This window comes from Triturus cristatus, chromosome 6 (assembly GCF_964204655.1).
Source record: "Triturus cristatus chromosome 6, aTriCri1.1, whole genome shotgun sequence".
Lineage (NCBI taxonomy): Eukaryota > Metazoa > Chordata > Amphibia > Caudata > Salamandridae > Triturus > Triturus cristatus.
This window is the reverse complement of record NC_140589.1, coordinates 694,043,377-694,058,596: the sequence shown is the minus strand read 5'-3', so window position 1 is coordinate 694,058,596 and position 15,220 is coordinate 694,043,377. Positions and strand designations below refer to the sequence as shown.

At 41.5% G+C, this 15,220-nt stretch overlaps 1 protein-coding gene across 1 annotated transcript in view; it reads left to right on the top strand.

Moving 5' to 3' along the window:
* GRIK2 (glutamate ionotropic receptor kainate type subunit 2) overlaps positions 1–15,220 on the top strand; it is a 1,523,718-nt gene that overhangs the window by 340,468 nt on the left and 1,168,030 nt on the right. Inside the window, exon 3 of the mRNA XM_085611186.1 lies at positions 157–414. Within this exon, the coding sequence (XP_085467312.1) occupies positions 157–414 (258 nt within the window). The remainder of the gene's footprint in view (positions 1–156; positions 415–15,220) is intronic.

Below are 15,220 nucleotides of genomic sequence, written 5' to 3'. Positions count from 1 at the left end.
TAAAGTGATTCAGGAAATCAAACTTCAGTTAGAACTTAGGTGTTAGCAACTTGAATTAATACATGTGAACATGTATAAATATAACTATTTCGTATAAACTGAGAATGTTGTGACGGTCGGTTAAATATTTTCTATTTGCTTTTGTCTCCTATGTAGCATGTGAACAGCTCTCTCTTGGGGTGGCAGCCATCTTTGGGCCCTCTCACAGCTCGTCTGCTAATGCAGTGCAGTCGATTTGCAATGCTCTCGGTGTGCCTCACATCCAGACGCGCTGGAAACACCAGGTCTCTGACAACAGGGACTCATTCTTTGTCAGCCTTTACCCGGACTTCTCCTCGCTCAGCCGTGCCATCCTTGACCTGGTGCAGTTCTTCAAATGGAAAACTGTTACAATTGCCTACGATGACAGTACTGGTAAGGTTATGCAACATTTTATAAGTTTATAAGCAGTCTTTTATAATTGAGCAGTCTTTTATAATTGTCATGTCATGTATACATGTGCAAACACTGACAAATGGCCACTGGTTTTAAGGTCGAGCCAAGCAGCAGTGCGCATGCGCTGCTCGCTCTGCGAAGCATGCTGTATTAGGGTATGCACTAGCAGCCCCGCCCACTCTCCACCCATATTCGTCATTGGTTAACTCTCATAGTGAGCGTGGTGCCCGCTTCAGGGACACCGCGCTCTGTTTATTATTTTTTTAACTTTAAAACTGAGCGCTGTACCGCTTCAAGGACACCGCGCTCGGTTTCTTATTTCTTTTTTACTTTAACACTGAGCGTGGCACCCGCTACAAGGACACCGCGCTCAGTGTTAAAGTAAAAGAAAAAAGAAGAAACCAAGCGCAGTGTTCTTGAAGCGGCGCCACGCTCAATTTTAAAGTTAAACAAGCATTTGCTATGCACTAGGTCTCACATTTACGCTAGTTTAAGCTATTGGCATTGTCATTTACAATGCCAATAGCTTTAACGCACATAAATACGAGACCTATTGCATTGCAAATGCTTGTTTTCAATTGTAAATGGCCAAACTTGATTGCATTTCTCGCATAATTTATTGCCTTCAAAAACATTTCTTCCTCATCGCAATAAAAATGAGAGATTTTTCTTAGGGAAAAAAGGGTGCCAGTGTGGAATATGGCTCACAATTGCTTTCTCTTACCAGATTTTAGCAAGTGGCAAAACCAATTACAATTTGGTTGCCTAAACAGAGGAAAATGCATGGCTACATACACTTAACTGTGCTTCAGGGGAAATCCCAAACCCTTGCAAGTCGGGGGGCGCACACAGGAAAGCCAAAGTTCCCTTAAACTATTTTTGCCTTACCGTTACTAGCCTGAGGCAAGCTTGAGACTATGAACATTCATTACACAATACATATAAGAGATTAAATAACGCAGGACACAAACCAAGTTCAATAATAGTTGAAATGTATCAGCTAAGAACCACAAAAACCTTAAGAAAACATTGAATGAAGATTTAAGAGCTGTTGTTGATATTTTAGTAGGGACAATCGTTATCATAGAAGCCAATGAGAATCAATGTGAGGCCAAAAGACACAGTGGGAGGCATGATTCAGAAAAAGGTGGAATTGATTAATTCTCCAAAATCCAGTGCTAAAGAAATTCCTAGAGCTAAGGAGCTTCCCAGGGAGGCTAATAATAATGTAGGTTGGACTTCCTAGCATTTGTCTCAGACAAAGAAATGTACAGTGAGTGATATTGCTGAAGAGTAGTTTCCACTGAAGGACTCACTATCAGAGTGAATACTGCCGGAATATTGCTGCATGGTGATAGTAATTCTATCGTGGAGAATTTACCAGGTGTTTTCAAAGGATCAGAAAGTTGTACCTTTCCGTGACTGGTGCTGGAGCTCTGCCAAATTCTTGTCACCAACATTCCCAAAGGCTTCAAATTGTTTTGAGTGGTAGAGTTTTGTAGGCAGAAGTACTTAGAAGATTTGGTGTAATGAATTTGGATCCCACAAATGAGGTGCAATAGCATGATGAGGTGCCCCACCATATAGAAATCTTAAGGTAGGTTTTCTTACAAGAGAGCCCAAACACAACATTTGCCCAGTCTGTGGCAATTTCCCATATTTTTCTGCACAGTCAAGGCACTGGATTTGAACAGTCAGGCTCTGTGGTTTTAGGTGCTACCTTAGCATTCAGTCTTGTTCCATCTTGTCTCCTGGACTAAACAGCTATCATCACATCAGACTTCTTGGCACTTGAGCCTCCAAAGGTAGGCACTGCCTCTGTGTGTGGGGTTTCATCAGCAATGTTGGGTCCCCCGGCTTCGAAATATTTGTTCAGTAAAGAAGGAAAATTGTGTAATTGACGACATACGTTTATGGTTAGCGAAATGGAGGTTGCATTTTCTGCAAAACTGCTGAAATGTTTTTGTGCAAATCCTGATGCCTTAATAAAGAATTGTCATAATCTTTTTGGTGCACCCTTTATCAGCTAATAATAATGTAGGTTGGACTTCCTAGCATTTGTCTCAGACAAAGAAATGTACAGTGAGTGATATTGCTGAAGAGTAGTTTCCACTGAAGGACTCACTATCAGAGTGAATACTGCCGGAATATTGCTGCATGGTGATAGTAATTCTATCGTGGAGAATTTACCAGGTGTTTTCAAAGGATCAGAAAGTTGTACCTTTCCGTGACTGGTGCTGGAGCTCTGCCGAATTCTTGTCACCAACATTCCCAAAGGCTTCAAATTGTTTTGAGTGGTAGAGTTTTGTAGGCAGAAGTACTTAGAAGATTTGGTGTAATGAATTTGGATCCCACAAATGAGGTGCAATAGCATGATGAGGTGCCCCACCATATAGAAATCTTAAGGTAGGTTTTCTTACAAGAGAGCCCAAACACAACATTTGCCCAGTCTGTGGCAATTTCCCATATTTTTCTGCACAGTCAAGGCACTGGATTTGAACAGTCAGGCTCTGTGGTTTTAGGTGCTACCTTAGCATTCAGTCTTGTTCCATCTTGTCTCCTGGACTAAACAGCTATCATCACATCAGACTTCTTGGCACTTGAGCCTCCAAAGGTAGGCACTGCCTCTGTGTGTGGGGTTTCATCAGCAAAGTTGGGTCCCCCGGTTTCGAAATATTTGTTCAGTAAAGAAGGAAAATTGTGTAATTGACGACATACGTTTATGGTTAGCGAAATGGAGGTTGCATTTTCTGCAAAACTGCTGAAATGTTTTTGTGCAAATCCTGATGCCTTAATAAAGAATTGTCATAATCTTTTTGGTGCACCCTTTAAGTCTCCAGCACACCAATCCTAGCTTTCGCTATGCCTATAAATAGCAAGACACATTTTTTCAATCGTGTTACATTTTCAAAATCGTGAAAAATTTCTAAGCTGACAGATCACATTTCATGGAAATTCAGAATAAAGGCCAATGTTTCATTACGTTCCTGTGAAAAGTATTATTTCTCTGTTCTTTTAGATCAAAGACAAAGTTAGCTGCCAGTAGGAGAAAGGTGTGGGGAGGAGAGACGTACTGTTTTGTTCTTTTGCTCCCTCATGAACAATTATCGGTGCATTTCAGTTTGATCACACTAAACGATTCTTTATTGGTATGGCATAAATTCATGAACTTTCAAGAAAGTCCCATGTGCTCGTAGATTGGACCGATTCTTGTCTCTAAGAAAAATACCGTCCCCTTGAATCCTAGGGGTCCCTGGGGTCCAACTAACCCACCAGGTACCTCTAGTAAGCGCCAGGGAGCTGCCTTGCAGAGACGTGGTCCACGGCCCCGCCCCCTTTTTACACCACTCCGCAATGCAGCTCTGTAGCACTTACTGGAGGTAGCTGGTGGGCTAGTTGGCCATCAGGGACCCTCAGGACTCAAGGGGACTTAATCCCCAACTTACAACGCACCAGGGGGTGCGTTTGCACAGTGGTGCAGGGAGGGGGCGTGGCCTAATGTGACAGGTGTGCAAACGCGCCCTGTGATGCGTTTTAAGTTGGGGAATTAAGTCCCCTTGAATCCTGAGGGTCCCTGGGGGCCAGCTGGCCCACCAGGTACATCCAGTAAGCACCACAGAGTTGCTTTGCAGAGAGGTGTAAAAAGGGGTGTGGCCTCGGACCACCTCTCGGCAACGCAGCTCTGGATACAAGGTGAATTAATCCCCCAAATTAAAACCCGCCAGGGGGTGCGTTTGCACAGTGGTGAAGGGAGGAGGCGGGGCCTGATGGGACATGTGTGTACTTATGCAATCACTCCACCAAAACCCAAGCACTTGTAAATTCACCATGCACTCTCCTTGCAGCACTCTAATAATCCAGTCACTACCCATGCACTCATGCAATGAACCATGCATTAACTCATGCACTGCTACAATACCCTGAGCAGTACCCATGCAGTCCAGCCATAGCCCTGTCACTACCCATGCACTCCTCCAATCACCCAGCGAGCACCATGCACTTATCCAATCACTCTGCTAAAACCCAGGCACTTATAAATTCACCATGCACTCTCCTTGCAGTACTCTAATCTTCCAGTCAGTACCCATGTATTCATGGAGTGACCCAGGCACTAACACATGCACTGCTACAATCCCCTGTGCAATACCCATGCAGACCTCTAACCACCTACACAGTACTGATTCACTCCTTCAATGACCCAGGTTGTACCCATGCACTCCAGAAATCCCTCTGTCACTACCCATGCACTCCTCCAATCACCCATCCAGCATCATGTACTTATCCAATCACTCCACCAAAACCCAAGCAGTTATAAAATCACCATGCACTGTCCTTGCAGCACTCTAATCATCCAGTCACTACCCATGTATTCATGCAATGACCCAGGCACTAACTCATGGCAAATACAGAAGAGGTCATGCTCATTTCAGGGGTACCCCAATGCATAGTGTTCCCTAGTGTATGTAGGTGTTTTCACTGTATTCTAAGTGTCTTTTAGCATAGCACTTGCTCCGGTCCTGGTTAGTCAGAGTCAGTTACCACCAGTACCTGTCACTAAAAAGTTGGGGGCACAGGAGGACTTTCTGCTCCTCTGTTGGTTCTTTCTTCACATCTCTTGCTTCTTCCTGAACTTTTCTTCGTATTTCTGGACTTCTGTTGCCCCTTTCTGCATTTGTCTTGCTTCTTGCAGCACTTTTCTTCCTCTTTCTTCAAATGTCCCAAATTTTGTAGGCATAGTTAGAAATTAGCATTTAAAAAACCATTGAAATTTACTGAAAAAACCATAGGCTTAAGGCACGTTATAGTTAGATATTAGCATTTTTTTTAAAATTGAAATTCACGGAAAAAACCATAGGTTTCAGGCACGTTATAGTTAGAAATTACCATTTAAAAAACCTTAGAAATTCACTGAAAAACCATAGGTTTCAGGGACGTTATAGTTAGTTGGACCTTTCACTCGTACAAAACCATAGAAATTCCCCTGTTATAGTTAGTTCAGCTAACTATAACTCGCGCCCCCGCAATGCACTGCTGATGACGTCACATATTACATCACTCATGACTTGGTCAGTCACACCACTGATTACATCACTGATGACATCTCAAATGACTATATATCTATACCATTTATTTGTGAAGGGAGACACCCCACACCCCCAAATGTACCTTAAATGCATGGTAATGTTATACTTTTAGAAGCATATACGTTCTAAAAACATGCGTGGTAAGAAATGTGTGGTAAAGGTACAACGTGATATAAACCACATTGTAAAGGCTGTTTCTCCACAAATATGTGTTCTGTCCCTAAGGCAGATGTGAATAAAACAACTGCTTATCTGTAGATATTTTCAGCTGAACCAAAGCAACTGTCCCTGATACCTTTCTGCACTTTTTTCAATTGCTGCCTAGTCAGTAAATTATGTGGAGTCAAATAGGAAAGAAGCAAGATGGCAAGCATTGCAGCGAATAGAGACAAAGTTGGTCATGACTTTGGAGGTAACAGACACCCTCAATTGCAAGCACGTCACCCTTTTTAAAATGTCACATGTATGAAACATGCATAATCACTCTATATATTTAGTGCACGAGAAAAAGGAGAACCTAATTACACGAGCTGACTGAACATTACTTAGGTGTTCACAGCCATCAGCCCTATCACAGTTCAACTACGTACCTAAAAGAACTATCAGTCACAGGCATCAGCCAGTAGATTTCTGACAAAGAGATTGAGGTGTATACTCCATCAAAGGCAATCTTAGAGAAGCACACTGAGGGGTATACAAGTCCTTATCTTCGGATTTAAGCCAGATTCTGCAGTTTACCTTGCCTCTCATGTAAAGACTATTTCAGGTTTCCTTCTTTTCCAAATCTCACAAAAGAATGTGCTGGTATCAGATCATGAGGCTGCTTAACAGGGTGGCTCTAATGATCTTGCATCTTGATGATGAAAACTTACCCTTTCTTTGCCATCCTATCTATTTGATGAGTCAATTGTAGGTACCCTAACAGCCCAGTGGTGACAGGCGGTTACAAATTTGACCATGTGGCTCTTGTTTCTTGAGCTCTCAGCTGCACCCAATAGAATAGATGGTAACATTGAATGACTGCGTATAACACTTCTCATGCTACCTCCTCTTCTTTCGCTAAAAATAAACTTCAAGCCTGTCCTTCAGCTGTATTCTTTATGCAACGCCCAGTAAAATCCTTTGGTTATTTCGATTATGTATAGGTTCTTTCTGTCATTCACTATTTCCAATTCCTTGGACTCTTGGCATATTTTTAAAATGCAAACTGATGTATGTGGTAAAGAGGAGCACTAGGGAAGAACATTTTCATTTCAGATGTAATGTTGTGTAAACATGTAGAAAACGCCTTAGGTGGGAAAACTCACATCTACGTTTCAGGAAGTCGCTGTAAAACTTTGCATGTTTTCTCTAGTTTATTTAAGGTCCTTTTTCAACTGCTTCACCCAGTGCCACAGCACCCTAAGTTGACTGAGTGATGTATAAATGGTGGAAGGGATATATTGTACAACATGTGCTTGCAATCCCAGAACACAAGGAATTTTGAGTCCAAAAGAAAGTAGTGTAATATTTGATTGTTGGCCTACTTAGAGGATACATAGGTCTCCCCTCTCCTGCACAGGAATACTTTGCATTGTGCATTTGTAACATAAAATACATCCAGGAGTGTGCCAGACCATGCTGATTTTCTTAGAATTACAGTGCTTGTGTAAAGGGGCTACTCATTACCCAGATTCACAGAATCATCTCAGGGTTGAGCCAAAAATACAAGCAGCTGTCCCCAGAATAACGCGAACTCGACCCGAAAGTATTGGATCACTTTACATGAGCACCGGTAACGTTACACAAGCACACATTCAGGCGTGGGGAGATTAAGTGATTTGCCCAGAATCGAAGGATGTGGACGCGACCCCGAGGCTCGAACCTTGGTCTCCAGCACCAAGGTCGGCAGTCTAGCCGACAGACCCCATCCTCTCCCTCTGTTGTGTGCAACAGAAATGAAACTTTGGGAAAGGTGTTTTTCAAAGGGATACTCCTCTTCCCACTGAGAAATACTTAAACAAGCATTGCATTGCGAGTAGGTCTGACATATATTAAAGTGCCTCTTTAGTGTCTTTTGTTTTTAGATACCTAATACGTCATCATAGAAGCACTCTATCACATTCCATATAAATAAATACAAAAATTGAAGAAGAAAGGAAGGAAAGGGGGCTTATAAAGAGGCAAAACATAAAAGATTAAAGAGACTGAATCAACAACACTCACTTGCATTGAAAAGCACTAGTTTTCATGTGATTATGCACATGTGATCCGGTAAAATGTACAGGGCAGTAGAGTTAATGGTTGAAATCAGCTGTCCCAGTAAACCATACTGTTTGCTGTCATAGACAGAAGCAGAATAGGAATGACACATTACCAGCTCAGTGGCAGAACATGGCTGATGTAAAGTGTCTGTGTGTGTGTTTGGGGGGGGTTATCCGTGTGTTTGTGTTTATATAAATGCATTTTTAATGAATTTCCTTTTGAGAGCCTAGCAGACAACCGGGTCTATCAAGGATTACCACAGTGCATACCTTCGTTCCCCCAGTGCTTGTCAAAGGGGTAGCTAACACCAAAACCCCTGACTTCTAAAGTAATCTGTGAGATTTTGTGTAACAAAATACCCACCTTCAGGCTTAAACATAGTCTATTGGCTTCAACATAGGCACTGGCATGGGTGACAATGAAACAACTGATTTATTTGAACTGGATCTCTGTCAGAAGTGTGGAAATGATGTTGTAACTTAAAGACAAAGAATGTTCACAAATCCCTCCTTTCTGGAGCACGATGATGGATGAAATGAAATTTGTGGTAGGGGAGTGATTGGGGCGTCTTTTAAGCATTTTTTTTAATAATGTTTGCTATGTTGCAGGAGATAATCCCTGCTCAAAAGTTGTGATCAACCATGCACAACTGGTCATAGTGATATTAGATGAATATTTTATAATTTCCCTGCTTTCACACATATTCTGTAATTTGGAATATTACATAGCAGTCAAGGGAATGTCATAAGCACTTCCATTTTGCCTTGAACATTATTTTCTGCTCCACTGGACTAACCATAGACTTGGGTGCGTAAGAGGTCAGACTCAGACTTTTCTTCACACCTTGTAGGCCTTCCTGAGTATTACATTGACTGCAGAAATCTTGAATAGATACTATTCAGAAATGACATGTCCTTTCAAGCAAAGAGTAGTCAAAAATTCACAATATTTAAATAGGTTTGTGGATTAATTAAGTCACTGCCAAGGTGCTCAAACGCATAGTTAGAGGTTTAAATTCCAAATGCAAGAAATATGCTGTAATCCAAGTTCTGAAGTAAAGGTACTCCCTTTCCTTCTCACTGAAACAATTAAATTAGCATATGTGGTTCCCTTATAAAGTGTGGCCCAATCAACAGAGAAGAGTTTGCATTAGCAGACCTTTGTTTTTGTGTGAATTGCATTTTTTGCACACCTTTTGTTTCATGGTGAATTTGGGAAACCCCTTTGTATCCATTATTTTGACATTCATAAAAGTAAGAAGAAAGATATGCCATAGCGTTGTTTTGGTATTTGTATTTGTGTAGCCCTTCTGCAATCGTGTTACACATTGCACTATAGAAAATTATCTACACACCTGTTAACAGACCAATGTAATTCAGGCAAGGAGCTTCAGACCTATCCATTAAGCCTCTCAATACATTAGAGAAGATAATGCGAATTCGACAACAAGAGTTCGATTCAGAATGTTTTTCATACACAAGTGGTGCATGGGAGCTCAGTCAAAGAAAACTATCATGTTTAAATGCCATGTGATGGTTACAGAATCAGGATAAGTGCTATTTTTTTTATTAAAATGTTCCCTAACAATGGCGGCAAATCCACAAACATGTTGGGTTTTATACTGTAATATGTTTAGTATTAGGAGTGAACACAATACACAAACCTATATTGGGACGGGTCCCTAGTTAGGTTAGGGGGCCGAGAGGAACTCAATGAGGGAGTACACCCTCCCGTGGTTGAACACTAAGTCACTATAGGTGCTCCCAAGATGGACCAGTCAGCAAAAGAAAAGAAAACTCTGCTGTCAGCTCAGGTGTTGGTATGCCCTATTAGAAGTAAATAACACCACCTAGGCGTGGGGAAGGAAGCAAGTCCTTTTGTTATTATTTTCCCTCACACACCCTAGTGGTGTCATGCTTCATCAGTGGGACACCCCGACGCCTAAAGGTCAGGGTGGGCTTGATCAATATTTCAGGGAGCACTTAATGAGATGTTTTTTGGCCAGGGGGTATAAAGATTAAAAATCGGCGTCAAACCCCAGTTTCCCTTTATTCTTGGGTTTGGCACTGATGTTAAAATATAATAAGTATAAGGGCTTGCTAGGGATATAATGGTCCTAGGACCCTATTGCCAACATGTTTCTGTCCTTAATGCCCCGTAAAGGGTGCACGGACATTCATCAGGGCTTGTGCCCCCTGTGACTTAAGGGAAAAAGATAAAGAAATTCCCTATACTATCGTATGGTAAGGGCAGATAGCTGCTCCTTATTAAAATGTAATTCCGCAGTTAAAATCACTCCATCCCAATTTAGGAGAGGATAAACGTCATGTGGGACCGCTACACATAGAGTAGCCCTGTAGTCACACAGCCACCAAGGGTCCTGCCCCGTATGAGCACCTAATCGGTATGGGTTCCCACAGCTTGGAATTTCTTTTGCTGACTGGTCCATCTTGGGAGTACCTATAGTGACTTAGTATTAGGAGTGACCATGGAAAAAACAGGAAGTTATTCACAAACTTTTTGTGTGGCCAGTCATACCCTAAGGACACTGATAAAGGTGTATATAAAATTAATGGACTATCGGCATACTGGGAATGAGTCAGCAAAAGTACCTACATTTTACGGGGATGTGGGAAAAAGAATGTTGCACCAGGTAGAAAGAAAGACCTCCCTTGGTGGGGAGGAAGAAATAAAAAAAACGTAAAGATACAACATCTTCTCATACAGATTTTCCTCATACAGAAAAATCTGCATAATTAATATTTATTAGCCAATGCGATCATTCCACGAAATCTCTGACTGCCCTCTATCGCCAAGCCTACTTCTTAAGATGTGGGGAATCCTTGTACACTATGGCAGCCCTCCAAATGTAGGAGAACGCCGCCTTTTTTACGAAGGTGTTCGTGAAACAGGGCTGAGCTGATTTTGTTAGCAATTATACGAATAGTAAAATCCTGTCAGAATTTCGGAATGCCCTAAAATATCCAATTGAGCTTCACTGAAACTCAAAACTTGCCTCAAATATGTTAATTGCAGATGATCTGAAAATCTGACTAAATTGTAGTAGTCGGTGGATTGTCAAGCCCAAATCTAGTTTTAATACAAATCCATTTTTTTTGCACATTCTATGCTAGGGTCTGAAAAATGGAGGCGTTATTCCCTGTGCACAAACTTTTTTTTTCCTGTCTGCCACAATTACTGTTTTCTGAAAAAAGTATTGACAGCAGAGGTAGCCATGCATCTGGGCAGGTTGTGAGTTCTTATGCACGCAGGGAGGATGCTGAGCAATCTTCAATAAGCTAGTTTGGAAAAAGAAGTGTCCCTAGCGCACGAGTACTTGGTTATTCAGCACACTGAGTACTTGATTATTCATCATATGTCTCCCAAGAGCCCGCCTGGACACCTTAAGCAGCCTTCCTCCACCATTCTCGCAATTACATCCCCTTGCCCGGGGCAATGCTACATTAAAAGCCTTATTGGTGAAGACCATATCTTTATAACGACATAGGCTAATCTTTTATTGAGTATCAGACCGATTGTTCCTTGGCCCTTGCGAATATAAACTGTGAACAGTTTCACATGAGAGCATTGCCAATATTAATCACACTTTCGCCACCTGCCTGCGTAAAATGCGGCAATCTAATCTCTGTAGACAACGACTAAAGGATTTTTTGCATTAATTTTTTTTTAGTTCGGCACTGATTTCATGCCTTCTCCTGTTTTTCCATCGCATTTTTTTTCTTCAAATGAAAATAAAAAGAATGTGTAACGGTACTCTTTTTAGTGGGCAAGTCTAGCCTCTCTGTCTGCCTTAATTTTAGGGTGACCAGATTCTCAAAACAAAAAACGGGGACAGGTCAGACATAGAAGTAGGACTATGGTTTGCAGTAACCATCGACATAAAAGTAGGACTATTTGACAGCTGTCATAGACATAGAAAAAGGACTACAATTACAGCTCCCTCCACAGACCGAGATGAAGCATTACAGACAACAAATCCGCGGTCTTTTATTGGAAACCCTCTCCTTCACACAGCAGCATTAGTACTTTTTATTACATTTACACTTTTAAGGACTATAGCATATATTTGCCAAAAATCAATAAAACATCACAGGCTAGCAAACGCCAGATTTACTAGCTTTATCAATGCTCGTTTCTATAGCTGCGCGTCATCACCACATAAAGTACAACTCACCAATGTTGCTTAGTTGCTCATGACAGAAAAGCATGGGAGGTGAACTGCGGAATGCTAAATTGCCAAATGGCAGCCATGGACCAATGTACAAAAAAAAACTTCTCTCCAGGTGTTACTGCCTTAGGGTCTTAAGGGTGGCAAAGGCTGGCCGACCACACAGTCCTCCCACATTTGCGTAGTCACTGCTGGGATGTCATGTTACCTTACTGGGGTATGTATAGTGCACTCTAGCCATTGGTATCATCTCATAGTGCAATAGTGTGAAGACCTGAGCAAAAAGCTCGAGCAGCGCTGCTCGCCTCTCCCACAGGCGTTAACCCTGCTCCTTTAAGTCCTTTCCAGCTAAACAGTTTGCCGTGATCTGAAAGGTCAGTCAAAAGGTCAAGTCATAGCTTTGATATGGAGAACACAAAGCATGCATCAATTGGTTATGAATAAAACATGCAATGAGCAATGCATTAATCCTTGCACGGTATGCATAAGGGCTACTGAAAAGTTTGTATGACTATGAATACAAGCTACAGGATGAAGAAATATTGTTTTATCCAAAGTAGTAACTTTGGCTGGCACGATGACGTAGGTAGCGCTGCCTGTAAAATGTCTCTCTTCAAAGGATTTCCCTTCTTGCTACAGCGCTCACCTCAGTGACGACACATGCCGTAAACAGTGCAAAGAGAGCATGGGCGCGCATGGTCAACCGGAACAATGAAAAACAGGGACATTTCTGTGTTTAACGGGGACACTGTTTGAAAACAGGGACATTTGAGTCACTTGGAGAAAAGTGTCGGGACACGGGGACACTTCCCCAAAAACGGGGACCGTCCTGGGAAAACGGGGACGTCTGGTCACCCTACTTAATTTGTAAAACACATAATTACTCCTATGCAAATATTGTGAAGCGCTCTGATGCATTCAGATCAAGCTTGCGCTAATATGACACTAAACAAATAAATAAAATAAAAAAATACAAAAATATATACATTTTGTTTCTTGGCTGTAAGAAGTGGTTTAAAAAGTATGTAAGAAGTGGTTTAAATAGTTGAGAAGGGCTATAATTCATGGGTCGCTTTTACGGTACACTAACCAAGTGTGGCAATCTATTACAGCGAACACTACAGACTCATTCCTATTCAGCAGCATTACAGGGAATCAGAGCGAGCTAGTTACACCATTTCCTAGAACGTGTTTGTTTTGGGATCAGCTAGTTAGTCAGGCTAGTAGAGTGAAGCACGCACTTGTCACCCTGACATCTCGGCGCAGCAATTGTACATTCAAGTGTCATGGAAATTACCCCTGTCAATTATTTTTCAAAAAGTTAGATCACTCTTTAAAACAATGGGGCATATCAACAACAACCGGCGATAATTATCTCTAAGCGCACTTAGCGCTAGTATAATTATCGCCGGCTAGCGTGAATTTTTATCGCTGAGATAGCGTGCTATTAGCAACGCTTATCTCAATAGCGATAAAAATCCTCACGCTAACAGGCTAACGTGAGATTATCGCTGGAAACCCAGCGTTAATCTCACGTTACCTTGTTGATAGGGACAGGCAAACTTAGCCATGATATCCTCCTTCCATAGGATATCATGGCTAAGTCTGAAAAATACCAGACGTAAAAAAGCAGCGTTAACCGCGGGTAGCGCTGCTTTTTTTGTCTCTAACAGGGTTAGCGACATTCTTGATAATAGGAGAAATGTCGCTTAGCGATATTTCTCCTATTATTTTACTCTGGAACGCCCCCTTTGCATCTCATTAGAGATGCAAGGGGAAGCGTAGAATAAAAGGGTGCTAAAATGCAAATTTGCATGTTAGCACCCTGTTGTTGATAGGACGCTAGTTTTATCTCTCCTTTTTTGGCTTTTAAAGCCAAAAAAGCAGAGATAAAGCCCTTGTTGATATGCCCCAATGTCCGTATATTGTGCCCAAAGATGGAAAAAAACACCACAGCAATCAAAATATTAATAATCCCAAAAATAATTGCACTGGCATAGCAGCAACCACAAAACCTATATATCCTAGTAACACTGCTAATAATAATAACTACATTAGAAATAATATGACTACTAACCATGCGAAGCTGGCACATGTAGTAGTGGTGGGGAGGGGTGGAGAGTGGGAAACGAAGGGATAGGGAAAGTAAAGTAAAAAAAACTTACATTGCGCTCAGCAGCCGCGGTTGGTAGTGGGAGTAGCTGCCGGGCGGTGACGTGGGGAGGGGGAGGGCGGAGTGGGGGGTAGTAAACTATGGATAACGGCGGTTTACAGGTAAGTAAACATATAAATAAATAAAACGAATTTCGTTACGCGCACTGCATCCCCAAATGCGATGCATTGCACGCAACGAAATTCGTTTTATTTATTTATATGTGTACTTACCTGTAAACCTTCGTAATCCATAGTTTACTGCCCCCCACCCTGCCCCTCCCTCTCCCCACGTCACCGCCCGGCAGCTACTCCCACTACCAACCGTGGCTGGCGCTCAGCGATGCAGCGAGCACAAGGTAAGTGGTTTTATTATTTTTTTTATTTTACTTTCCCTATCCTGTCGTCTGTCGACTTCTCCCCACCGCTGTTACCTGTGCCGGACGTGCCTGACTACTGTTTCTAGTAGCATGAATAATAATACCAGGAATAATAATGATACGAATGTTATTAATGCTCATAATAAAAATAGTGATACCAACAGCAACACTAACAGTAATAATAGCAACAGCAATGATATTAATAATAATAATAATAATAATAATAATAATAATAATAATAATACTGCTTTTTCTTTTCTCCGTTTCTTCTTCATATTAATATAATAATAATAACAATTGTATTAATAATAAAAATACTATTTTCTCCTTTTTTCTTCACATTAATATTATTATTATTATATCATGAGGGAGACAGTGGCAATATTAAAGGTTGCGCGGAACGCGTGATAATGTGCGTGCTGGAGTGCACATACGATTTATACTAGCGCTACTGGCGCCTGAATCTCATTTAATGCACAGAGAATTTAATCAAGTCAAACCCTGTATAAACAACACCGGAATTCAACACAGCACACTTGAACTATATCCCACCTCATATTAAAAGTGTCAGTGGGATCTTATATGTCCCCGAGGTAGATAGCTCCCTGGCTTACCACTTCATCTAAAAATATCTATGCCTACAGCAAGACAGTTTCACTTATTGCGTTCCTGGACTTTTTCAGTATATATCCGAATAGTAATAGGACTGCTGCGGTAGGAGCCACAACTCTTGCTAG